This window comes from Spodoptera frugiperda, chromosome 13, assembly GCF_023101765.2.
Source record: "Spodoptera frugiperda isolate SF20-4 chromosome 13, AGI-APGP_CSIRO_Sfru_2.0, whole genome shotgun sequence".
NCBI lineage: Eukaryota > Metazoa > Arthropoda > Insecta > Lepidoptera > Noctuidae > Spodoptera > Spodoptera frugiperda.
In genome coordinates, this window is record NC_064224.1 from 2,753,358 (window position 1) to 2,780,896 (window position 27,539).

General features: G+C 35.9%; 1 protein-coding gene and 1 long non-coding RNA gene across 2 annotated transcripts; both read left to right on the top strand.

Moving 5' to 3' along the window:
* The first annotated feature begins 22,676 nt into the window (after positions 1–22,676).
* LOC118270503 (uncharacterized) lies at positions 22,677–24,087 on the top strand. The gene has a single exon (XM_035586105.2). The coding sequence runs from the start codon at positions 22,715–22,717 to the stop codon at positions 23,507–23,509; it is 795 nt and encodes a 264-aa protein (XP_035441998.1). The 5' UTR covers positions 22,677–22,714; the 3' UTR covers positions 23,510–24,087.
* A 26-nt stretch (positions 24,088–24,113) lies between these two features.
* LOC126911308 (uncharacterized) lies at positions 24,114–25,226 on the top strand. The gene is made up of 2 exons (XR_007705831.1): positions 24,114–24,364; positions 24,787–25,226. It is a non-coding gene; the product is annotated as an uncharacterized LOC126911308 (long non-coding RNA).
* Positions 25,227–27,539: the final 2,313 nt, after the last annotated feature.

Below are 27,539 nucleotides of genomic sequence, written 5' to 3' on the forward strand. Positions count from 1 at the left end.
GAATAAGCGCCATCTACTTATCACTATTGGAACTATTAGTCTACTGAATACTCAGGTACTTTCTCTCGGTCGTTTCAATTTGAAAACATAGATGGCTTTTATAGGTATGGTTGATCGAGCTTTCTTTTACTGGTCGCTTGAGAGTGCCGAGTCAGAGGGATCAAGTACAATTCCCTGTTTAGGCAGAGTTGATGCAAAATTTTTAATTAGACTCAAGTATGTATCATTTTTTATGGGATAAACCAGCAAACGAGTATACGGATTACTTATTATCACCTGGCGGATGACGGTAAACGGCGCGGTCACGGCGCCATCCTATGGACAACTGAATCCGAAACACCAGAGGCGTTACATTACAAGTGTGTTGCCGATCTTTTGAGGTTAAGAATTTGAGGACTTGGAAGTAACAGTTATGAACAACAAAAATAGCCGATGATGAACCAATTGAATTGAAAAATGTTTTTAGTCACAAAAAAGTTCATTCATTTTCCTTGATTCGGCCTACTTTTCTTCAAAAATGTGTGTCAAGATATTAGACATATAAGGTGGGTAGATTTCCCGACTCGGAGACAGCCGGACATCCTGAGGTGGACAGAGGAAGCGGTCATTATGTGAGAAGTAGCGCTGCCGGCGATCTGCGATCGATATTGAGTACAGTGGAGTACAAAACTCATTCGTTTCAATAACCTATCTGAAGATTTGCTTACTTGAGATAGACTTTTTATACAATCATGTTGCATAATTATGAGGAGTTTATGTTAAAATTTTATCTCTAGTTAGCAAATTTACAGATAGACAGGTTATAGAAACTGGTCGATAGTGTATTGATGTTGGTAGAAAAAGTATAGTTCTCTACTGCTCACATTAAATGATAAATGATAAATGATAAATGATAAATGATATTTATTTTGCAAATAGGTTATAAAATAACACTTTTACACGTCAATCTCTTAAATAACTAGATGAGGCCGGCATTTCCTATCCGACTACTCTGAGAAGAAATGCCGAAACAAACTCAGAGGTCATAGTCTCTTTTAAAGTCCAGACAAAATCAATTAAAGATGTCGGAGAACCGTGCAAGTTGATTCTGTAGTGGTCTTTTGAGGAAAGAACCACAGCAGTTTGAGCGGACCTGTTCAGATGGCAGCACGCATGTGTCAGTTTACAATCAGCTCAGCTGACGGCTGTTGCTGAATGATCCGACGAACAACACCAACCAAAAGAACATTTGGGTAGGCCACACAAATGCTCAAACTGTCAGAATATAATTTACTAAAAATAAAATGACTAGCAAAAGTCTCACACGGTCCTCAAACTAACAATTTTAAAAGGAAATATAAAAATATAAAAGGAAAAAAAAATAAAACAATGTCAAATTAAGTTTATGTCAAATTGTATAAAAAATGTAACTATATGTTACAAACATGTCAGCAAGACCTGTGTGGACATTATAGCAGTTCATTCCCAAGCCTGACTATCCTCCAAGTAGTCTTTTATTTTATAAAAAGCTTTACTACAAAGTTTTTCTTTAATAACATTTTTAAATTTACCTAGGTTTAAACTTTGAATATGGCTGGGAACTTTATTGTAAAAGCGTATACATTGACATCTAAACGAACCGCTTATTTTCTTAAGTCTAGTAGTAGGAACAACATATTTATTTTTATTTCTAGTGTTGATATTGTGTATATCACTGTACTTTTTAAATAACTTTATGTTTTTATGAGCATACACTATATTTTCATAGATATATTGAGAGGCAACAGTCATTATATTAATTTCTTTAAATAGTTCCCTGAGAGAATGCCTCGGACTAAGATTATAAATTGATCGAATGGCTCGCTTCTGCAGCACAAAGACAGACTGAATGTCAGCAGCATTCCCCCACAGGAGAATACCATATGACATGATACTATGGAAATAACTAAAGTATACTAGACGCGCTGTATTTACATCAGTTAAATTTCTAATTTTTTTAACGGCATATGCTGCTGAGCTGAGCCTTTTCGACAACTTATCTATATGTGGGGCCCACTGTAGCTTAGCGTCTAGGGTTATACCTAAAAAGATAGCTGAATCTACAGGGTCCAACTCCCCGCCCTTGATTAGCACGCTGGTTTTGACATGCCTAACATTTGGTGTTGTGAATTTAATGCATTTAGTTTTTGTTTCATTAAGTAGCAAGTTATTGGCACTAAACCAGCGTACTATTTTTGAGAGAGCACTATTTACATGATCACTGACTAATTGTCCACGTTTGAGTTTAAATAATAAAGAGGTATCATCAGCAAACAGTACTATCCCATGGCTATCCTTTACAAGGTAAGGTAAGTCATTAATATAAATAAGAAATAAAAACGGACCGAGAATTGACCCCTGCGGAACACCCATCCTAACAACAGACCCGGCAGAAATTTTCCCGTTAATCTCAACTCTCTGAATTCTATTACTCAAGTAAGAGATAAGTAGGTCCAGAGAGTTGCCCCGCACTCCATAATGGGATAGCTTCCTGATCAGTGTTTCATGAAGGACACAATCGAACGCCTTGGATAAGTCACAAAAAACACCCAATGCGTCCCCTGAGTCCTCCCACGCGTCATATACTTGATTAAGAAGTTCAACACCGGCATCAGTTGTTGAACGACCCCTTGTAAATCCAAACTGGTTACCATGCAATAATTTATTTCTATTAAAAAATCTTTGCATCTGATTTAGAATAATTTTTTCAAAAATTTTACTGAATGTAGGTAGTACTGAAATAGGTCTAAAGTTAGTGGGGTCAGAAGTACTACCCGATTTAAATAACGGAGTTATTTTACTATTCTTCATGAGATCAGGAAACACACCACGATCAATACAGTTATTAAAAATTAAAGCTAATACAGGTGCCACAATAGTTATTACAGAGCTAGCAATGTACACAGAATTACCCCACAGGTCAGCAGTCTTTTTCTTATTCAAAGTATGGAACGTTTTAATTATATCTGTATAATCTATGTGTTCAAAATTGAAACTTGAATGGCAAGCTACAACATTTTCTTTTAGTAAAGATTCTGCGACAGTGGGTGATGAATTCAAGGACCTGGTAGTGGAAACAGGAATGTCCGAAAAGAAGTTTTCAAATGCGGCTGCAACTTCAGCATCTGATTTAATTACATTATTATCAATTACCAGATTATATTCACTACTTCTCCTTTTAGATCTTCCTGCTTCACCATTAATAATACTCCAGGTCGCTTTAATTACATTGGAACTGTTTTTTATTTTAGAGCTCAAATATAGTGATTTAGCAATAGAGCAAACTTTTTTAAACAATTTAGAATACTTCTTTACATATTCATTAAATTCAATAGTGTTTATAAATATCCTCTCGTTATAAAGCTCATATAGGCGTTTCCTACTTTTATAGATGCCAGTGGTTGCCCATTGATTGAAAGGCGCATTGCCATGAGCTGGTATGGTTTTAGGTGTGAAGGTAGATTTAAACTCGGTATGGTAAGTATTTAAAAAATCATTACACAAGTTATTCGTATTTTTATTCCTTAATAATAAAGGTAATTTGTCAGAGAGTTTAGATTTGAACGTTTCAATGCGTCTTTCAGTCTTTGGGTTAACAATAATATGTGGTTTCGACACTTTATTTACTTTATTTTCTATTGAAATTAATTGTCCACAATGATCTGAATCAAGCAATGATATAATTTGTTTATTAGTTGGTACAATATCAGTATAAATATTATCTAGACAAGTAGCACTAGTAGGAGTTATCCTAGTGGGCTCCAGAAACAGGTTCGTTAGGTTAAACGAAGCAAATAAACTTACAATTCTAGTACTTAAGCTAGAATTTTCCAACAAATTTATATTAAAATCGCCACAAGTAATGATGAATTTATTTGAACTACTGAGTTTATTTAATACTTCATCTAATACTGTTTCAAAACAGTCATACAAACCAGAAGGTGGTCTATACACACTCAAAACAATAAACCGCTCTAATTCCACACAGGCTATTTCAACAGTACGTTCAACAGAGTAACCAACTATATCCTTGCGTTCTTTGAATTTAAGATTGTTATTTATTAAAATTAGTGAACCACCATGTATAGCGTTTTCTCTGCTAAACGAGCTACCAATCTGATGATTACCAAAGTTGAACATTAGCTGATGGGATTTCAGCCAATGCTCAGTAATGCACAAAATGTCAACATTATTACAGTTTAAAAATAATTCTATTTCTAATTCTTTACTCATGAAACCTTGGATGTTTTGGTGCACCAGATTGATAATATTACTGTTAAGTATGCAAGAGGATGACTCTATTGTCTTGCTCTTTAATTTAAATTATTAGTAATATCAGCATTCAATGTCACATTACTAATATTAAAGTCAATATTAGAAGGTTGCTCAATAGGAGTAACCTGTTTAGCCAAGTTCTTGGCTGTTATTCTAATAAAATATGATAGCGACACTGCTATTCGTCTTAAATAATAACGAGAAAGATAGTACCTATCTTTCGTCATATATACATTTTTACCAACGTAATTGTTGGTATCAATAATATTAATATTTGATTTATTGCATAACTGATACATTGCAATATTTAGTTTATATCTAAGGTTGTTTTCTTCCTGTGGCAATCTATTACTGTAAGGCAATGTAAACAAAATGATCTGCTTTAATTTTAGTTCTGTAATTGAACTATGAAATTTAGATAAACTATTTTTATTTAAACTACCTCTATTACCACAAATAATAATGAGGGTAGAATCTTTGTTAAAATTGTAATTAATAATTTTCTCAGAAATTTTAGTAAAAGTACAGCCGGGCATACAGTGATTTATTATTGTTTGTCCTGGGTAACTATTTGTCAATAAAGAACCTAAGTTCTTTCCAATCTCATCACTGAAGATTACAACACTGTTATTACAACTATTATTACTGTTATATTGGGTAGGAAACACTAAACTGGCACCATGAGGCAAGGTGGTATCACACATTGGCACAGTACAAGCAGGCAGCACATTACTAGAATCACATTTTTCACATGGGTTTTCCTGTGACTGTGACCGCACTAACTCATCCATAGCCAACATGTATTCCCTCATTTGTTTTTCTGATGCACTGTATTTGTTGGTCATTGTGTGCAACTTTGCTGTTAAATGATCTATTTCTAGTTGTAAGTTCTGTGTGTCAGTTTCATATTTCCTATTCCTTTGATTTAATTTGTTAGAATAAATATTAAGTTGATTTAAAAGCCGGAACCGTTCTTTGTTTAATTTTACATTTTTTATGAAAAACTTTTGTCTTTTCACCAATCTGTTAGTCTTTGTTATGAATTTGTTTATTTTAATATACTTCTTTAGTTTTTTGTTACTGTAACAAAGAGTTCTTGAGGAATGACATGAATCACTTTCACAAGTTAAGTCTATAGTCAATGGATTCAAGTCTAAATGTTGTGATTGAGAAGCACGGGCTGACACCAACTCGCTGAAGAGACTGTTATTCAGACTGGCCGTGATGTTATGATTAATCGTTTCAAGGTGGCTAATTTGATTAGTGGCCTCATGCAGCTGCTGTTCTAAGTGAGCTTTATCATGTAATGTTTGTTCGTACTCACTGCTGCACTGACTGAATCCGTCCACAACGAATTGGAGCCTATCCCGGGCCTCAATGGCTTCAGTGTGTTGTGTATGTAACTGAGCCATTTCACATTTAAGCTTCTTATTAATGTTTAACACGTCTAAGAATTCCCTCTCATTGTCATCTCTTTCCCTCATTAATTGTTCACACAACTCCCTTGAGGCCTTTAGTTCGCTCAAAGCCAAGTTAAGCTTTGACTCCTCTTGGCGAGCATGGGCTTTACGTGTGAGAATCATATTGGAAATGGAGACAGAGACAGTAAGAAGGAAGTTATAATAATAATTAAGAGATGTGAAGCTAATTAGTCAAGAAAATTAGTAGAAAAGTTAAGTAATTGTAAACAAAGGAGCATTGAGCGGCACTGAGTTGAGTAAAGAATTATTTGGCATTTCCATTGATAATCGTAAAAAAAACAGTTCTCTAATCCTTGCTATGTACAGATTTGAGTAAAGAATTATTTGGCTTACGACTTTTTAAATTTTCTACTCCTACACTAGTGCGTAGGGACTCCAATTAGTTTAGTACAAGTGCTAAAAGAGGTGTTAAATATTATTATTTGTGACAGCTGACGTAAATGGCCTTATTCTTAATAGAAGATGGTCGGTGCCAATCTTAATCGTAATTTTCGACTAAAAGTCAATATGTATTTTGCATGAAATTATTCATTATGATATTCTTGAAATTCGAGGTTTAAGTGTGGGAGAGCCATGTTTCAGCCCCAACGGGCCTGCTCGACCGGAGTGATACCATGGCCTCACCGAAAACCGAAGTAAACTAACGCTTGCGTTGTATTTCGTTTTGTGAGTGAGGTTACAGAAGGCCCAATTATTCCCCTTCCCAATATTTCCAATCCTCAACAACACTTAAATTCCTAACCACCGAAAAGGCGGGCAACGTACTTGTAACGCCTCTGGTGTTTCGGGTATCCATGGGCGGCGGCGATATGCTTACCATCAGATTATCCACTTGCTAGTTTATCGGCTTATACCTTGAACAATAAAAAAATAGAATCGAGGTATTAAAGTACTTACTTTACAAAACACGATATACAGATGTAAGTCAAACAATCAACTAAAACAAATTACATCAAAACACAAAAACAAACTATCGATTTCATTACTTACCACATTTTCTCAGAGACTGTACCAGGCAAACATCACCATTGGCCTTGTTGGCTTAGAAACCTAGCCGTTTACACTCAATGGCTTGCACCCATTCAGTGGCTACTGGTACTCATAAACTGCACTGGAATGTTGCCTTTCCTAGCCTATAGGCTTTTATTAACTAGCCACTATTGATTTACAACTGGTCTTAATAACCTATCTATTGGTAGACTTGGTTCTACTGGAGATGGATCTTTGAAGTGTGTTCTTAAGACTCAAGTAAAACAAGGATTTGAATGGTGGATTCAGGTCAGACAAAGTATTTATTGTGGTATTTTATGTTTATAATTTTTATTCGGTCTGTCGGTTCATTTATGAATGCATCGACCAGGTTTTAGTATGCTGCGGACTACCTAGCGGGTTCCGGCTCGACAACTTAGCAGCATCAGGGTGGTTTTTAGTCAATAAGTGTCTGATCTTGCCTGACCACGGCGGGAGAAACCATTTAATGATTTTCCCCTTTAAAGAAAGTGTTACATTACGGTGTTACGTTAGAAACAAATAATCAGATTTTAATGAAATTGAGGGAATTTTGCAGATGTTTAAAATAGATGTTCAGGCCAAGTCTTTCGATGGCTCATTGATCAGTAGTTCATAAAATAAACTTTAATTGTACTATTAAAATCTATTATATCTGCTGTCTCCATTAAACATTAAACAAAGTGATAGGAAATTAAAATGTAAACTTCACATTCACTACACAAAATACCGTTTCAATAAATTCGAAAAACACTTTCCACTAACCTGGAATCTAATGACCTTGTTATAAGGATTATTATTCTATGGCTGTTTTTACCCAAAATAGGTTCCGTTCAGTTTAGTCTATTGCATGTTAAGTGATGTTTCTAAATAGAAAACGATCACATCTCTAGTAGTAATGTATGTCTGATTTTTGAAAATATTTCACACTAGCTTCTGCCAGTGGTTTCGCCTGCGTTCTCGTAGAATAAAAAGTCTCCCAAATGTATACAAAATTCCATCAAAATCCGTGTAGTACCTTCAGCGTGATTTCTCTGGAAAACACTATCAAAATCGAGAATAAATTGTTGTTTATATTCTAAATAATGAGATCTTTTAAACAATGGTATGAATACTATCTGAACCACACAATTACACATAATGGAAATTAAAAATAACAAATATCTTCTATGAAGATCTCGGAAAATATTAATCCATACTGTGATGAAATTTTGGACCCACAAGGTGGATAGATTACTTATCATTACTGGATAATACCGCTTCTAACCAGATGACCTGGACATCATTGGTAGAGGTCTGTGTTTAGGATGTCTTGTTAAGAATGATTATTTTCTAAACATTCTCGTGAGCATGTAAAACCAAAGAAGGTACAGAAAACTAACTCTAACCAGATATAATTACTAATATTCTCCACCCCTGAACACACCACAATAAAACAAAACACACCGAACCCAATCCTACATCACCCACACAGACCTGACAACCTACACACACAATAATTATTTCAATTTATTATGAGAAAAAAAACTCATATCAAAACGTATCTAAACGACATTGTAGTGTCATCACGGACGCCATTTGACGCACGATCAGTGATATAGACGTGTATGCAATTTACTTGGAAAGTCTCCTACAACGATTTACCTCGAAACATAGAAACCGGACATGCGTACGCGCGTACATAGATGCTAGGTGCTGCTCGGGAGTTTACTAGAGAATGTTGTTATTATTTTTTTATTTAGCTATGTTTTTTTAAAGATGGTACTTTTAGTGTCTGCACTCAAAAAAATAATGTTTATCCTATAATAATAGAAGTATGCGTTTACGTACTCATGTAATAATATATTTTTATGCCCTCAAAATCGACAAAATTATCTTCAAAAACACAAAAAAATATCTAACAGTAAAAGCAACTATTCCTTTTCGGTTTCTGAATGAAAACCACATATGAGCAAGCACAACGTAGGAAGTCCACCCCCAAGGTGGACAGACGATTTAATTAAGATCGCAGGGAACCGCTGAATGCAGGTCGCTTCCAACCGGCCCATCTGGATGTCATTGGGAGAGGCCTATATTTAGCAGTGGTCTAACATAGCGGGTGTGCTCCAGTTCGAAAAGCAGATAGGAACGGTTTTGTTCATCGTTTTTTTTTGTCATTATAACTGACCTTATTTGATTAATAATGGCCACAAGTATAAAAAACCTACCTAAGATTAGAATTTGGTTGAGTAACGGTTATGTGAGGCACTACACGAAGAAGAAAAGTAATAATAGCTAAGAATAATAAAATATCACTAGACTGAATTGTGGACTACATAGCGGATTAGCCGGGCACCGACTTAAAGAGCAGGAGTAGGAACGCCGGTGGTTTTAGTAACAGCAACAGTCTGACAGATTTGCAGGTGCGTTGCCAAGGCGGAAAAAGTCATTAGATGATTTTCCCCCTTAAATATTAAGCAGTGAGTGCTATGGCTGATATTATGATGATGATGATGATGAGTAGCAGTCTTCCACACCTACCCATTAAACACACCTGTCCAATCAAATCAAACAACCATCAAACAAACAAACAACGAAAGTGCAATAAAAAATACTATAAAACAAATATACTTTCAAAATCAAGTGAATGGTGCGTATACGCATTGTGGTTCGGTACGGAGCGTGACGCCCATATTAAACTGAGTAACGTGGGTAATTTGACATACAATTTATACTCACATGTCGACACGGAAGAGGGTCAAGTTTAAAACGAGAGACGATGTGGTTGTTAAGTGATAACGCTTTTTCTGGAGTATTTTAAGTGTTGTGACAGAAGAAGAGAGTACATTTTGTTAGTACCTGTACTCTTTTTGTGGGTGTCAAAAGATCCAATTATTGCTTTACGTATGAATGGCCACATCATCACTTTTGTTATGTCCAGGCGAGTTAGCGGCCAAACGCTGGCGTGTTCCTAAAAATCATTTTATTGGGTAAAGTGACGTAACGACCTCCCATCCCTAAACTAACATCCATAAGTGTGGGAGAGCCATGTTTCGGCAAGAATGGGTCAGCTCGACCGGAGTTATACCACGGCCTCACAGAAAACCGACGTAAAATAACGCTTGCGTTATGTGAGTGAGGTTACCGGAAGCCCAATTTTTCAATCTTCCTAATCCCCAATTTCCCAAAAACCCTTAAATTCGTAACCCGCAAAACGCCTAACGCTTAACCCCTCTGGTGTTTCAAGTGTCCATGGGCAGTGGCGATTGCTTACAATCAGGTGATCCGTATTTTTGTTTATCGGCTTATTCCATAAAAACACTTAACTCCGTTTAATCTAAACGTAATAACGTTTTTAATTAACACTATAGTGCATCGTCAAGTGGAAGCTAAACATTTTATCCAATTATTATCTAAAGCCAAAATACAAGAACACTTCCAACCGCAAAATGAACGAGCACATACTAAAGAACACATGGATCTCCCACGTCCCCTTATCAGAGTCTAGGTCATGGCACGGGAACCTACCAATAAAGCACTAAGACAAAACACTAGGTCACCTGCATAAAGTCTAAATAAAAAGTAAAACAATAGCTGATATTATGATTAGAATGAGACCGATGAACGATGTGAACTTGTACAAGGTAGCAATTTGCATGTTATCGCACGCACTGTGGGTTGTAAGTTGGTTTAGTGGATGGCAAAGAAAAATTTTTATAATCATGTTTTATGGTAAAATGATAGGCAAAGTTATCATTTTGTTATGATAAATCTAAACTGCTTGTTGGATTCTTGATTTTTTAGTTTTATGTACTTTTTGATTTAACTCTTCGTAGGTATGTTTGGAACATAGATCCACCCGAGACACAATGTGTTTTCTATTGTTGCCTTTTATACGGCATACGAGAGGTCAATAATGTTTATCATCATCATATCAGCCACAAGATGTCCATTATTGAACATAGGCGTCCCCCAAATAATAAATAAAACCTTCTCTTAAGTCTGAAAAATTTTCTCCTCTTTTGTAGTAGGTCATAAATTCTTGCTAAATTACTGAAATTTTAATAAATCCAACACTTTTCCTAGGATTCTATTTGAACATTGAAATTAGTAGCAAGTAAATTCAGTTTCCATTATTATTCCCACTAAACTTCCAATCAACCTATAGCTATCAATTCCAACTTTTCCTCCAATTAAACATCTTACAATATCTCAAATAAGTTCCCATACTTTTTCAAACCCCCATCGGTATAACGACGAAATGACTTTCGTAAGATTCTGCGGTTTCAATTTCTATCGATCACTTTCATACAGAAGAGAGATAATTAAGCATCTGTTTGAACAGCATTAACGAGCAAAACCATGACAAAACAATAGCACTTTCATTCGTACTTGTTATTTATATGTGTGTTTGATATATGTATGAAAAGTTTACATATAGTAGGTAAAAGTACAGGATTGGTTTATTGCTTCTTAGTGCTATGTTTCAATAGGCCTATACATTTATGAAGATCTTATACAGCGTGATTTGAAGTCAGGTTATGCTTTCTTGCAACATTTTTTTTGTACCTTTAATGGGTCAACGTTTGGCCGCTATCTCACCTGATGGTAAGTGATGATGCGCAAATTTCACGATGGAGCACGTCTGCCCATAAAAAAATTCTAATGTGGCTTTGTAAGACACCCAGGTTTTGAGTCTTGAATTTTCTTAGCGAGTAAATTAAGTATGTTAGCCATATTAGTTTTTCACCGTAACCTATGAACGCTTGCAACGCATGCGTTTTGCTGACTCTTCTTTTAAGGGAAAACCATCCAATGACTTCTTTCACCTGGAGCGAGGCAAAAGGGAGTGTTAGGCTCTGACTAAAAACCACCCTGTTCCTACTCCTGCTTTTCGAGCCGGAGCACCGGTAAACCCGCTAGGTAGTCCGCAGCTCCGGATCAGTTTGCTGACCCTTGATATACATATTTTCCTTCTTGAAGGACCCCATATTGTATCCTACTGGAAAAACCTCAGCAGGAAGCTCATTACACAATCAGAGGGGTGAGAGGAAATCCTCTGAAACCATTTGTGCTCCAAACCTTCAAGAAAAGAACGTACCCTTTATAAAAGGCCGGCAATACGCCTATGACTCCTCTGGTGTTGCGGGTGTCCATCGGTGGCGCTGGTCATTCACCATCAGGTGGCCCGACCGCTCGTTTGTACCCTAATAAAAAAATGTGTGAGAATAAAAATATTAATTTCCCAAAACTAAAACAATACAATCAGTTTGTAAACCTTCCAAGACATTTCAGTTCCACGTAAAACTGTAGTGGAGTACTATCAAAAAATTTCATCTTCAACACGAAGCACAAAGAAAGATTCATCTTTCTTTTTCAACGCGTCCCGTGTGAATTTGTTCGTAAAATATAACTTTCTAAGATTGTTATGTCACGGAGTCTCGTTGATCGATGCCTCGGCATGGTGAGAGCTGGTCAAAGTTCAGAGTAACAAATTGTACTGAGCATTATCTTCGAGTGCGTTAAACAATGACGGTGTTAGTATCAGGTTTGATATAGTAATTTTGTGACTGGTTTAGTTACTTTATTATACACACACATACATAGAAAAGAAAAATTAAACACAACGTAATTTATCTGATTGACATCTACTAGATGTGAATCTAACATGCACACATAACATTACACAATATTATTTAATTTATCATAATAATTTGTCATCTTTTTGCTATACTTAAACAAATACTGGGGACTAATAAGAATGATAGTTTATCTACTCTTTGATAAAAATGTCTAATTAGCTGTCTTCATATCAAGTTATCTCCTGAATTTTCTATCTTTCAATTTAGAACTTTAGAATCAGGTATTGTCAGGTTTTTTATGGGATTTGGCAGTAAACGCCCTGACACCGATCACTTGATGGTAAGCAGTTGTTACTATTAATGGACATTTACAACACCAGAGAAGTTACAAATTATTTGCCAACCTAAGGGTGAGAGAGCCATACTTCGACACGAATGAAGCAGGTCGACTGGAGTGGTACCACAGCCTCAGAGAAAATCGGTTGTTTCAAAACAACGCATTGATTGATTTGTATTTCGTCGTATGAGTAAGATTACCGGAGGCCCAATTACTCCCTCCCCAATCCCCAAAATATCCCAACAATTCTCAAATTCATAACCCCTCAAACCTGCCGGCCGGCAACATACATGTAAACCTTGTATAACGGCATTACGTGCCGCAATGTGCACCTCTGCCTACCCCTTCGGGGATAAAAGGCGTGACGTTGCTTTTTTAAAAACATACCATTATAATTTAATGACATCCTCCTCCATGTAAACTGACACATGACCACTAGGTACCCATGTACATACTGATATGAAACATGTGTATTATTTAACCCGAGCATGCTTTCACCCACTCTCGCCTATGTGCTTGGCTGACCGCCACTTATATTAATGCGTGTAAGTGCAGGTTCGATATCTCTTAGGTGTAAGGTGTTAGATGCTGTGGAGACGGGGTGCTGACTCATGCCACTGTGGTGGTAATAGTGATAGCATGAAGTGTTGACTATATGTACATATTTTTTTAAACATAATATCCACTGTTTGCAATAATTTTGAAAATAAAAATCTCTCAATATATTGGTCTCGAGCTTAATTAATTGCTTAGCAGCTTGCATAATTATTAACACCTTACAATTTCTGCAGTTTGAACTGAACGTCTGAAGTGAAAGTCAGTTGGCCGTACCACACTTTGCTCAATCCGGGAATCGAACTCGAGAATCCTTGAGATCACAGTCAGAGAAATCACTATTGCCGACTCATGTTCACTTAACCAACGAGGATGTTAAATAAAATGTGAAAATGAGTTTTCTACCTAACTCATATCTTTTATATTTTTTCAGAATTGAATATTTATTGGAGTGGAAACAATTTCAATAAATTAAATGTCATGTAAATTAGTTGAGCTGTTCTCGAGTGTCGAATGAAATAAATTAGTAATAATAAATGTCTTGGAATTGATAAATTGTTCAATAATAGTGATATAAGAACAAAATGTAAGTATTTTTCGGTATTTATATTTATATATTGTTTTTCTTGTTATAAGCCGGTAAACGAATAGACGGATCACCTAATGGTAAGTTATCGCCGCTGCCTATGGACACCCGAAACACCAAAGGGGTTAATTACAAGTGCGTTGCCGACCTTTTGAGGGTTAGGAATTTAAGGGTTTCTGGGGAATCGGGGATTGGGAAGATTAGGAAGGGAGGTAATTGGGCCTCCGATAACCCTCACTTAGACAACGCAAGCGTTGTTTCACGTCGGTTTTCTGGTATCAAACCAAGCAAACGGTCCATTCGGATCAGGTTGGACCAAGCAATATTGGAATGCTTTAGAATTTTTAAACTCTCAATAGGCTCATTCAACTGATTATGTGTTAGTAAACTTGAATATTATTCATATTTGACAATTGGCAATCCTTTAGCAGTTACAATTTATAATATATGACACATACTCGTGCAACCTAGCCTCATTACAAACCAAACGCAGATCTCTCTGCCTACCCCAGTATCGCATACCTCATTACTCCGAACTAGGTAGAGTCATAGAGAACACAAACTCTACCGTATGCTCCACTGACACACAGCTCGTAATTATGATGACGCTACATTGTTGTCGTGTGAACTCTACTGACTCTACATCAGTGGTTGAGGTAAAATGTAGAGGCGTGTAGAGATTTTAGTGTTGGTAATAACTCGTGTTTTAACCAAACTAAGCAATTAATGCGTAATTCGGTTTTATGATGATAAAAGTGACTGTTATTCGTATCATATAAGTAAGGTTTATTAATCCCAGAGTATTACATTTTATTTATAAAGGTGGAAAGTCATCCAATGTCTTCTCCCGTCTTGGGTGAGGCAAGAAAGAGAGTGTTACACTCTTACTGATTTAACCAACCCGTTTCTATCCCATATTTTTCGGATTCCCGGGATCCCGCAAGGCAGTCGGCATCAGCTCTACTAAATTGACCTTGTAGCTCGATATTCATATTTTTTTACATTTTTACGCAATAGGGGTGAAAAAAGGTTGGACAATGACTGACTGATGGTAAGCTATAAGTGTTTTGACGGGTGTTAACACCAGAGAAGACACTAATGATCAAATACTCAAACGCTATTCAATATTAAGGCGCTCTCAAGAATAATTCTGTCCTATAAATTCTTTATAAAACAACAGAGATAGCACTATATGTAAAAAGTACAACTTAAAATTTAGTAGCATTTCAGTATAAAGTGCGTAAGTAGTGCGTTGTCGTCATCAAATTTCTTATTATAATTTATAAGAGAATGCACCAGCGACCTCGTGACTACGAAATACATAATTTTACGTAAAAACCAATAAGTAACTATTGTACTCAAATAAGCTTCTAAAACAAACCTTCTATATAAACATTGCACTTACCTGTTAACTACTTAACAAACAAACAATGAGTTAACTTGAACCTCAGCAATAACTGGAGTTATGTCACCAAAGCCAGTTAAACCTGTCATAGATAACGGTTACATGGCGCGGTTATTTAACCAAGGTCGAAGGTATGCTAATCAGTTTGTCACATTCTGGTTGCTTTTTGGTTGTTTGAGCTTTAGTGTGAAAAGACGGATGGACGGATCGATGAGAGTTTGTTTTTTTTTATTCCATATGTATTAGCGGCAGACCCAGAAGGAGATGGCGGGGTGACCTTGATGCCTATAAAAATTGGCCACAGAAAGTTCTGTGAAGAGATGAGTGGAAGGAGGGTAGGTAGGTCCTTGCCCTGCAATGGGACGATCATGACAGAAAAATAGGGTGGTGCAACTTGTAGTCACCTGCAACATTATAGGAAATTGTACGTTGTATAATCCTTGACGTTGCTTCACGCCCGTGAGGTCGTGAAATCATTCCAGTCGAGATGACCTATTTATGCCAAAGAGGGCGCGGTTAGCCATATTAAACTACCGGTTTTTAGTCAGTAACCCCTTACTCATCCCATCCCATCCCTTGAATCCCCATCGTTACAAAAGAGGTACAATTCACTGCAATGGAAATGTTGAGATTTTTTTTCATATATAAAATACAACAAGTATTATTCTGTTAACGATTATGTCTATACAAAATCCAAAATTCTATCCATATGTAATCGAAAGTATTCAAAACAATTATCTCCGTCACGAACTGTCGGTAAAACTAATAATTTCAATCAAATCTTACTGTTATGGACGCAATTATTGTGGCGGGCTTGTTATGAATATTTACAGTATTGCACTGAGGTTGGGCTGCAGTGTTAGCGATCAGCGATGTTAGTTTTGTCATAGAAAATGTCAGAAAGGAAATTTTACACGAATCTTAAAATGTAACCGCACTGCAACCCACTTACAAGTATAGAGTTCTAAGTAAACCTTCTTATATGGAATCCTTAGTTACGTGTGGGAGTGCCATGCTTCAGCACTAATTGACCGGCTCGACCGGAGGGATACCACGGCCTCACAGAAAACTGACGTGAAACAACACTTGCGTTGTGTGAGCGAGGTTACCGGACACCCAATTCCCTCCTTTCTAACCCCCGATTTCCCGACAATCCCTAAATTTCTAACCCTCAAAAGACCGGCAACGCAGCAGTAGCACCTCTGGTGTTTCAAGTGTCCATGGGCCGCTGCAACTGGCGCCACACCTCACTCATACCAGTATTATTTCGACTATGCTTGTTTACCATACAAAAAGTTGACTTTCTCCCATACAATTTAATTAATACCGTATTCATGGAACTTTATGATAGAGTAACGCACTGTTTCATTTAATAACAGATCTCTTATATGAATAAACTGCTTGAATATATTTTTATGATGCACAGATTTTTCTTGAAATTTATAATGACTGCACGGGTGGTGCGGTGGCTGGGCAATGTGTAGTGGGTTCGATTCTCGCATAGAGCAACTCTTTGTGTGATCCGCAAATTGTTGTTTCGGGTCTGGGTGTCATGTGTATGTGAACTTGTATGTTTGTAAAAGCACCCACGACACAGGAGAAAAACGTAGAGCGGAGCAACTTTTTTTTTTAATAGATATAATAAAGACTGTTCGGTTCTTGATGGTGGTGCTTTCAGTAGCATTGATTTAAGAATGGTGTCATAATGACAACCTGGTGGTAGGTTTAGTGGTAAGTTTCAGACCACCGCAGATGGGTCCCAGTAGGGCAGATGCCTGATCTGAAGCTGCGGACTACCTAGCGGGTTTACCGGGGCCCGGCTTGAAAAGCAGGAGTATGCACGGAGTGGTTTTTAGTCAGTAAGAGTCAGACACTCTTTCCCGCCTCGCCCAAGGCAGGAGAAGTCATTGGATGATTTCCCCCGTCAAAAAAAACAGCCTGTGGTAAGTTGGTGACAGCAGGGAGGAACACGTTTGTTACCACCATTAATCTTCCTGCTGGGTGTCGTTAAAGTATACTAATTTTAATGTAGAGGAGGTCTAATAAATAGGGATGATGACGGAGTATAAAAAATAAAAATATAATGTTTAGTCTGTCATTTAGATAACGAAAAAAAATAGACTCGTATTTTTTTATTTTGTCATATAACCATACTTAAATAAAACGAATCAAAGTTTAGAAGTGGGAGCACATACGTCATTTCTACGTATAAAACGTACCTAGAAATAACGTCACTCGATATTTCAAACCAATATATCTCCGAAAGTATTTCCTTTCGTAAGAAGATAAAAAATACGTGTCTAATATTTTAAAATAATCTACAAGACGGACATTAAAATAAAATATAGTCAACTACCATACACAGGTACTACTAACTCTTTAAAAATACGTCTTGTATGCACGTCAATATTTATTTATTATTACGTATGTAGTAACATAGGAACTTCCGCTTGAAAACCTCTTAATATCGTAAGTATCATAAAAATTACAAAGCTTTTACTGCGACAGCCTGTAGGCACATTATTATTGCATTTCTCTTGTATGACCCTTAACATCGCAATGACTAGCACACTCATACACGTCGTCATACTCACACTTGTAAAGATTCAGTGTGTCTAATATTGTATACAGGTTGTTTCGATTTGAGGTAAAGTCAAAATAAAGTTGCATTTTATGTGATGTCTTTCCCTTTGATTTATGAAACATAATAAATAATATTAGGCTAGGTCTTTTTTTAAAAGTGTGTTTGGTATTGCAATAGTGTTTTAATCTTAATATATGATAGCATAGTGTTAAAATAATACAATAATGAAGTTGGTATTGAAATATATTACCACTTTCAAACAGAAAATTAGCAAAACTTACTATTTTTTAATTAAGTAAGTATACAACGTTAGAAAACTATTTTGAAATTGGAAAGCACTGAAAAAAATAACTTACATGTTTGATAACAAGACGAGAGTGATAAAATCACTGAAAACCAACCAAAAACAAACGAACTTCTTAGTTATAATGTTCCGTATTGCCGTTGGAAGAGGGCGCCCTAGACGGACATATTATGTCGGCCAGATTGGCGATATATTGAAAAAGGCTAAATTAAAAGTATCCTTAACCGACGAGCATGCATGAATAGACTGCTGACTGTTGATAAAGCAAAAGTGATGTATAAGAGTCATATCAATTGGCGATCCATCGTTTCTGCCTACCCCCATGGGAGACATGACATGAATGAACATTCCGTATCTAACTACAAAATTAAAATTCGTGCCAAAAAATTTTTTTCTAATCATCACTACTTAAAAACCAGCCTGTATATTCACACGCACAAACAAATGACTGCGAACGCAAATCATAATCACATTCATTCATATTTCAAAAGTACTCTTACTTGACTTGACGATACAAAAGTAAAAATATTCACGAGAGTCGACGAACTCTTTGAAAAAAAGTGAAAGGGTTCTTAAACTGTATGGACAATTTAGTGTTTTTTTATATACACACGCACATCAAAATACACCCATGTGTAAAATTCTATTATGGCATTTTCAACTTTAACTTTAGATAATTATGGTTGGAAATTGGTTGAATGTTTTTGGTTGAAGGGTGTAGTTTGATCTGCTTTATGGTTGTAAGGTAAGTATTAATAAATACTTTAATTGGCAAAGATTGCGTGATGTGGGTGAAAGAGTGGTTGTGAATGTGATACGTACATTATGGAGTTTTGTTGGGTGTTATTGGAATTGTATTATGGTGATTTGTATTTGATTGTGGGCTCTTAGATTTTTCTTATAAAAATACTGTAAATTATTGTTGCTTGGTCTAAAATAAGGATTTACATGGTTTTTATCCCCGAAAGGGCAGAGGTGCACATTACGTCACGTAATACCGCTACACAATGTACATCCTCTTTTAACCATTTGTTTTATAATTCCTATATATGTAGGGGGTGAGCCTATTGCTTAATACTGGGCACAATTCCAGACTCAGTGCTACTACTGAAATAATTTCGAAAAACTGAAAAAAGCCTAGTAATTTAAGTTTTTAAATTGACATAGTCACTAACACTATTATTAGGCTAGTAATAGAATCTAGTAATACTTTGCCCTTATTATGTAGAATCAGTCTACTTTAGCAATTTGTTTTGCAAAGGCCAGTTTTGACATCCGGGTTTGTTCAATTGGCTTTATTCCATACAGTATCTATTCATTACAACTAGCATACGCAGTGTCCTACAAAATCTTCATGAAGGGGGCGATCACACTGTTAGCGACTTAAAACCAACCTTTTATTGTTTATTATTGTTTGTTTGTTTATTGTTTAACACAGTATACACCAAGTACATTAATCAATTATACTACTAGCAATTTAAATTATAGCTTTATGTAAATGTACCAAATTACCAAGTCGGTTGGCCAGGTCACTCGAAGCACATCAGTGCTTCTCGCTTCTCGAGGATCGAGAGGCGACAGAAGATACTCAATTGGCTACGGTGGATTCAAAGACGCAGCGTGGGCAGACCTCGCACTAAGTGGACCAACGATATCACCAAAGTCGCGGAGAATCAATGGATGCAAGTGACGAGTGGTCGTTCAACGTGGAGGACTAAGCCAGGGTAGCTAAAGATGCTGAGTAGTTGTATCCTAAAGAAAAACATTTTGCTCAAAACCAATAGATCAACAAAACCATTATAAGTAAATAGATAATTGCCACACTGCTTTGTATTCGAACAAAAGTGGTTAAGAATGATGCATTCTTTTCTTCACTCAATCATTTAGAATTATTATTTACTTTGGTGGAGTCTCGTTAAACTTTCGGTCTTGAAAATTATGTAATCTATAAATATCTATAGACGTTACTTATTCCTTCCATTTACTTAGAAAATAACGTTAAGACCATTGACGCTTTTCTTCTGGACAAAATGTTATACACTGACAATTATGTACGGTACGTATTTATTTTTTTAAACTTGACTTATTGCTTGTAATAATATTCTTACTTTTATATAAAAAATATACGTTATGTTTAATTATTTGATGAAGACGACAATTTTTTAATACTTTTAAATAGTGTATGTCTAATGGGCAGCTTTTTGCGTTACTATATACTACTACATTAATAAATTACTGTAAGACCAATTGTATCACCAAAAAACATACTAGTAAATACGTTGACTTTAAGGTCAGAAGGTAGTCCCTACAATACTACAAAATACCGAACAATCGTCATCATTATCATCATCAGCATGATCAACCGAGACACGTCCACTGAACAAAGGCCTTCCCCTTAGTCCTCCACGTAGAACGACAAGCCACCTCCTGCACAATATTATACCCAATAATATCCACATAAAATTAAATTAAAACTAGCCAACTTGGAAGTCGTCTTATCGCTCACATGAAGATGACCAATCGTACATTTAAGTACAGGTGATATCCAAAACCATTTTCATTGACTTTGACTCTGACTTTGACCTCAAGTTGGCTGAAGGCCACAAAATTATAGCTCCACAGAAGAATTTTTATGACTAAGCCCAAAGAAAGCCAGATCCTGTTATCCGACATTACCTAATAATGAAAGTGGAATGAATGCTGTGACTCAGCCACGATTCGTGAGCTTTGTTTACCTATCTAGGGTTTAAGATTGTAGCTAGAAAATCTAGCTCTATTGTACAATGTCTAAGTGCTAGCTAGATAGTCTCTGACCTTACTGAAGTTTAGGGTTATTGGTTTCAAAGTGGTTTATGCAATCGATAATGAGTATAAATGCGTGTTTCTCTGTGTCCGTACGGTATCTAATTCTTTATTATTGTATATTAGATTGATCTGATATGGCATTAAGTTCGTCTGTACTCTGCGTTTTATTTTTGTATGAAGCTTAATAATTTGGGATATGCGGTTGGTGTAAACTATAGAATTATTACTCTTAGGAATGAGATCTTTGAGAAAGGTAAAATATTAAAAAGCAATGGTCAGCCGGGAGAACAAAATTTTTGGTTTATCTTATTTAAAAAAAGCGGTAAACAACTGTTACGAGTATCAAGAATTTGAAAAAGTTAGGAAAATAATTTTATTCCATTTTTTACTACTATTCACAACAAGATTTTTACACGTTAAATGTTGTTTACTTGTAGTACTCATCTATGTATATTCGTTTTCTATAGCATTCCAATGTTTTTACAGTAAATATTTTGGAAAATGAAAGTGTATGGATAAAGAGAATGCAATATTGAACGGATGGTATAATTATTATTAATTGCAATACCAGTTTTATTCGGACGGAAAGTGAACACGTCTAGAATGTACTGAAGGACTGATAATTGACATGTTTTTTATGTAATTGGTGAAAAACTACGTACACATGTATGGTGTAATAATATCACGCTTGATTTTGGGTGATTCCATACTGGTATTAAAAATGGTGACTAGTGTTAATAGAGTTATTAACACCTTTTAAATTCTGTAGGACTTGATTATATGGTCAAAGATAATACTAATCTTTTACCAGTTATGAGTCCCATGAAATAGAAGATGCTTCTATTAAAAACTCCTCTGGTGTTTCGGATGTCCATGGGCGGCGCTGATCGCTTACCATCATGTGATACGTAAGCTCGTTGGCCCCATAAAAAAATTTGAGGATCCGAATAGCACCTAATAGTATGAACTTAAATATTAAACATATTAAATAAATCGTGTAATTTTGTAAAATTACTGTCAAATATAATAAACTAGTATGTTTTTACAAATAGAAAATACTTTGATAGTATGCATAGTAGTGTGGAATATGAAATATTACAATATTGGCAATTTACTTGAAAAGATTGTATTGGTCATCTCAAATGTGCATGAGAAAGTACATCTTCTGAGGTCATCGTTTTTCTTAGGTTTCAAAATGTTGTTTATTTGTTTTTTGTATCTAGTTTGAAGTTAAACAAAGTATGTGCATCTTACATGTAGGTATAATAATCATGTCGGTAAATCTTCGAATGGGCACAGACTATGTAATACTGTACACTTAAGCATATTTTCTTCAATTATTATACCTAATAAATATACGATTTAAAAAATATATAGTTAGGTAATTATGAAACCCATATAGCATGCCACACATCCAGACCTACATTACTCGAGCCAGACATACTCGACACAGCACACATCTCATCACACACAAATGCACAGACACAAACAGTTATACCATAAACTGATTCCCAACAAAACAATAACGATTAAAACGCATGAACTTTCGCACTACACTAACCTACTCAAAACTAGTTCACTCAACCCAACCCAGTTAGGGACGACCGTCAAAACATTCGCACATCGAGTCCCAGGTTCATGACCTTTGCAATGACCGCACATACCTCTCGTTATGAAACCTGGACGTTACTTTTACTTCCAGGCTGAGAAAGTCTATTTCGGAGGTTGCCACACTTGAGGGAGGCTATATAGGAGCGCCGCGACTGCCGGCGCGCAGACGTAGCTAACACTCACGATGAGACGGTCGACAGTATTGCTCTTATTCGCGGTCGCGCACGCGCTTCCCGCCCAAGACTCGAGCCACACGGACAACGACATCGACGGCCTCACAGACTGCCTCAGGAAGGAATCCACGACATGCCTCAAGTACAAATTCTTCTCGTTCGTCGACAAGATGATTGGACAGAAGGAGTCCTTCTCCCTCACCGATGGAGTCACCGTCGTCAAGTCCGGTGACGTGCCCACCGACACCGGAGCCCCGAGAGCCCTAGATCCTGTTTCGCGGTTGAAGAACTACTTCGAGACGCATTCCTTAAGAGTAGAAGTGAAAGGTTCGGATGTGATTGATGCGGTGTCAAGTGCAGGGCGCGCGCTCGAAGATACAGTGTCCTCGTTTACTGAAGACAATGACGTTAGTGAAGGACGTGGGAAGAAGAAGAAGGCGGCCAAGATTCTGGGGCCATTGATCGCGGCGGTGGCGCTGAAGATGATGGCGTTGATGCCGCTGGCGATCGGAGCGATCGCGTTGATTGCAGGAAAGGCGTTGTTGATAGGAAAGTTAGCGTTAGTGTTGTCGGCGATTATAGGGCTGAAGAAGTTGCTGTCGCAGCAGAAGCACGTGACGTACGAGGTGATCGCGCACCCGCACCACACGTCGAGCCACGACTACAGCGGCGGCACGAGCGGGTACGGGGGCGACTCGGGCGGCTCGTACAGCAGTAGCGGCAGCGGAGGCAGCGGCGGGCACGGCGGCGGCTGGGGGCGCTCGCTCGAAGCTCAGAGCTTAGCGTATTCCGCGCAGAAACCTTAGCGACCCGGTTCCGTGGCCCCTTTCCACTGATTTCTCCGATCTTCAACGTATTTAAGTATTATTTATTTGTATGGATGTGAGTGTGCCTGCTATTTATTGAATGACTTATTTTATAATTTATCAACGTCATGCCATGACCCGCTAATTGCGATGACGTTTTGCCGTTTTATTTCTTAGTCACTTCAAGTCATAATATTGTTATTTTTTTCTATAACTTAATGTACTTTTTTGTTGTTTATATGTATATACTTTTTGTATTGTAGTATTTAGTTGATAATGTATATTATTGTTTGAAACTCAGTACCTGGCTTTAATATTTTTAAGTAATAATTATGTAAGACTGTCTATGTAGTATATTATTTTTATATTGTGTATATATTATATGCCCCACGAGTATGTTAGTGACGATGATATTGTTATAAATGTATATTATATTACTTATATATAACACTAATATTTAGCAAACTCTTCCTAAATACTCATAATATAATGTAATAATTTATTCGTTGTAATAATGTAATTAACGATACAAAGATGTTTATTGTTATAATTATTACAAATAAAGACATGCAATGCTGGTTTGTTATTTCATTCTTTATGTAATAATCATGGATAAAAGAAAGAGACTGGATTGGCCTTGTGGGCGGGCCACACGCGCCGAGGGTGCGAACGAACGTGCATACCGCTGTCGTAACGCTCAAATGTTCATACTTACCGGCTAGCAATCGCTGTCATGTTTTGACAGCGTACGTATCTCCGCAAAAAATATTATATTATGCCGTCTTGCGCTATTATAACGTGTCGGAAAAGAAGCCAGGTGTGTAGCATAGCACGAGAAGGAATTTCTTTTCACCGGTAAGTCCAAAAACATAAAAATACTTGTGATATTTGTAATTATAACATTAGCATTATGAAATTTATAGATAAAAACGATATAATCGCAAGCAGACTAATAGTAATACATTGCTTGCGATAGATGAGTACAATCTTGCACTACGTGAAAAATCGCGCAATGTATTACGTCCATCGCGAGAGTCCCGAGTACCGAAACAAAAGTTCATTTCCTTCAAAATCTATGACATCGATAGTGTTGGGCAAATTTGTAATCAATGTCGATTGTTACTATGATACAGTCTATTATAATCAATAGCACACTTTATAATTAAAATAATAAGTATTATTTATTACGACTAATTAGTAATATAGATTTTGAGTGAGTTTTATGTTTTTTTTTATATAGAATGTGACATATGATTTATTTTAATATTATATTTTAGGTTTCCAACAGATCCAGGTGTAAGAAAATTGTGGATTGACACAACTGGTAGAATTAATTGGATTCCTACTAAATGTAGCATATTTCGTTATAAATATAACTATAACCATGTTATTTCAATGTGTTCTGTACTTTATACAAATTTATTGTAAATGTGAGAGCCCTGTAATTAGCTAAAATGACAATGCCAGAATCTCTATAGAGCTTTGCCTCACCAAAAAATATATTGTACATTCATGCCAAATGTAGCATTCAATTGCTGCTCTATTAGTGATAACTAAAAACATGATTAAAAGCCTTTAGAGCTTGCGGTTTCTATATAAATCTAAGAACAAAATATTACATTTAAGTACCAGTTTAGATTAATTGCAGTTATAATGGTAGAAATAATTAAATTAAGTGCTTTATATTATTACAATGCTATCATAGGGGGTTTAGCTATGGAAGGAAGGAATTTCATCACCAATATCACCTTTAGTAATCCTACTTTTAATTCATAGTCATAACGAAACAACAATGTAAACAGAACAGACAGAGCGAATGTCAAATAATGACTTTTTGGACGTAACTGACACACGCATGCCAATGACGTTTCGTTACATCTAATCACTAACGTTCAAACACGAAATAATAATTAGAATATGCATTCATTATAATATATATTATAAAAAAATAAATTAACTAACAGTATGTATTTATACCAAATTCATATTAAAATCCGTACACATGACATTAATAAATCCTTTTTTTATTGAATGACTCTTTGTGTTCCTTTTGCAAGCGTACTAAGAAACGCAGATGGTCGCGATATATATATATAATACAGGAAGCAGGCCTTGGGTTTTTAAATTCTTTTTATTTCCAATTTTTATCCGCAACTTTATCAGGATAATAATTAAGTAACCAAACGTCTTATTTTCATTGCATAATATTGATTAATTTTACATTTCTTGTACATTGATGAAATTAAGTGGGGCAGGATCTGGCATTGTCATTTAATTAGACTAGTAGAATGCATTTGTGTCAGCTTAGAGTTGTCATGCTCACTCAAAGGTCTCATTGGCGGTGGCACGGGCATTGGATCGTTCGATTCCCTGCAACATGGTTGAGTTGGACGGTGCTGGTGTACGTGCCATGTTGGTGAACGAGCGCTGTCAACTGGGACTGGTCAGCTCCAGACTGTATTAATTTTGTTGTTCTTATGGTTTTTTTCTCTCGCTTTGACTGAATATTAGTTTTACATTGTTCTCACATAGTTGAAGCAATCGATGCAAAGAAAAGCAATGTAATCAAGAATTGTATTGTGAATCTGATTGAAAAAGATCGAATGAACAGATCTTCGTTCTTCTCCATAGGAATCTACACTTTGGAACGAGCAAATAGCTTCACTAGAGGGCTGACCGACAGACAGACGTTATTAATATTATTATATTTGCTTTGACGTTCAAAAGTGCCTATGATTTAATTTTTTTACTGATTTTTAACTTATTGAGTAAAAAAGTGGTTTTAAAATTCAGTTATGTATTTTTTATTTATTTTACTTTTATTACTTGGTTTCTATTTCGCATGAATACAATTTCACAATATTCAACAATACTTGTAAAACAAAAACAAGATTACTTAAATTTTATCGATATCAACAATCGACCTTTCTCTCGCCCTAGCATACATGAGTTTTTATGCGTGTTAGAGTGTACGTCAAATGCAGTCATTGCGTTTGTGTGACAACCAATAGCAAATTCGAGATTTAAATGTGTGTTATTTATTTGTGGGGGTAATCCGCTCAGACATTGGTCTCTTGCTTGTAGTGAAATTAAAGGGTGGGAGAAACGGCGACACGCGTTCTGATACAAATCAGGAACTATTTCATTTCTACTCTCTTTAAATGTTCTGTGGTAATAATGGTGAATTTTGCTCAATAAATATTTTGGATAAAATAATATACAACCCTCTTTTCGTTACGTAAAAATTATGGACCCAGAATTCTCCGAGATAAATTTCACACAGGAACATAAAATCTCTTTAAGAATAATTCCTGGTAATTCAGTAAGCTTTTACTAGCTAACATTTTACGATCTATTAAATAAATAAATAACGTTTTCAAAGACATTTGAAAAACACTTTATTATGTGAGAGAAACTGAAGTTTGTTTTACAACATAAATAATTATTATAATTATGAATATTAACTACCATATTAGCTTAAGCGATAATTTACGGTTTATTTCTTCCAAACGCATTTTTATTCAATGCATTTTTCAAATGCCTATTTCAGATGTTATCTTAGGTTGCAAATACCAAAATATTATGGTACACTTTGGAATTTTTGAAAGCGTTACAAAATTCGTATATTATGTAAGTTATTACACGGTAAAACCAAAATTACGAAGTATCTGTAATATTTTTAGATATAAAATGAAAATACTAACATGTTTCAAAGTGAAATATTTGACAAACATAACATTTCAGCACCAAACATATTACGATGATCAGGCGTAGTATTATTGGGGCTCGTACCCGTTATATGGCAATTGGTTCACTCCCTATTACATGGGTATGTTATTATTATAATATAAACTAGTACTAAGACTTATGGGCCAGACCTGAGAATCAAACCTGAACCCTGAGGTTGTTCGGTAGTCGCACTTATAACCACATGATCATTGAGAATTTTTGATACTATTTTCATGACCACTAATTTCACAAAATTCTCAATCGTTTTAATGTTATTATTGTATAATACATTGTAATTTCA

Coding starts and splice junctions, on each gene's coding strand:
- LOC118270503 (XM_035586105.2), top strand. CDS start 22,715: ATGAGACGGTCGACAGTATTGCTCTTATTCGCGGTCGCGCACGCGCTT.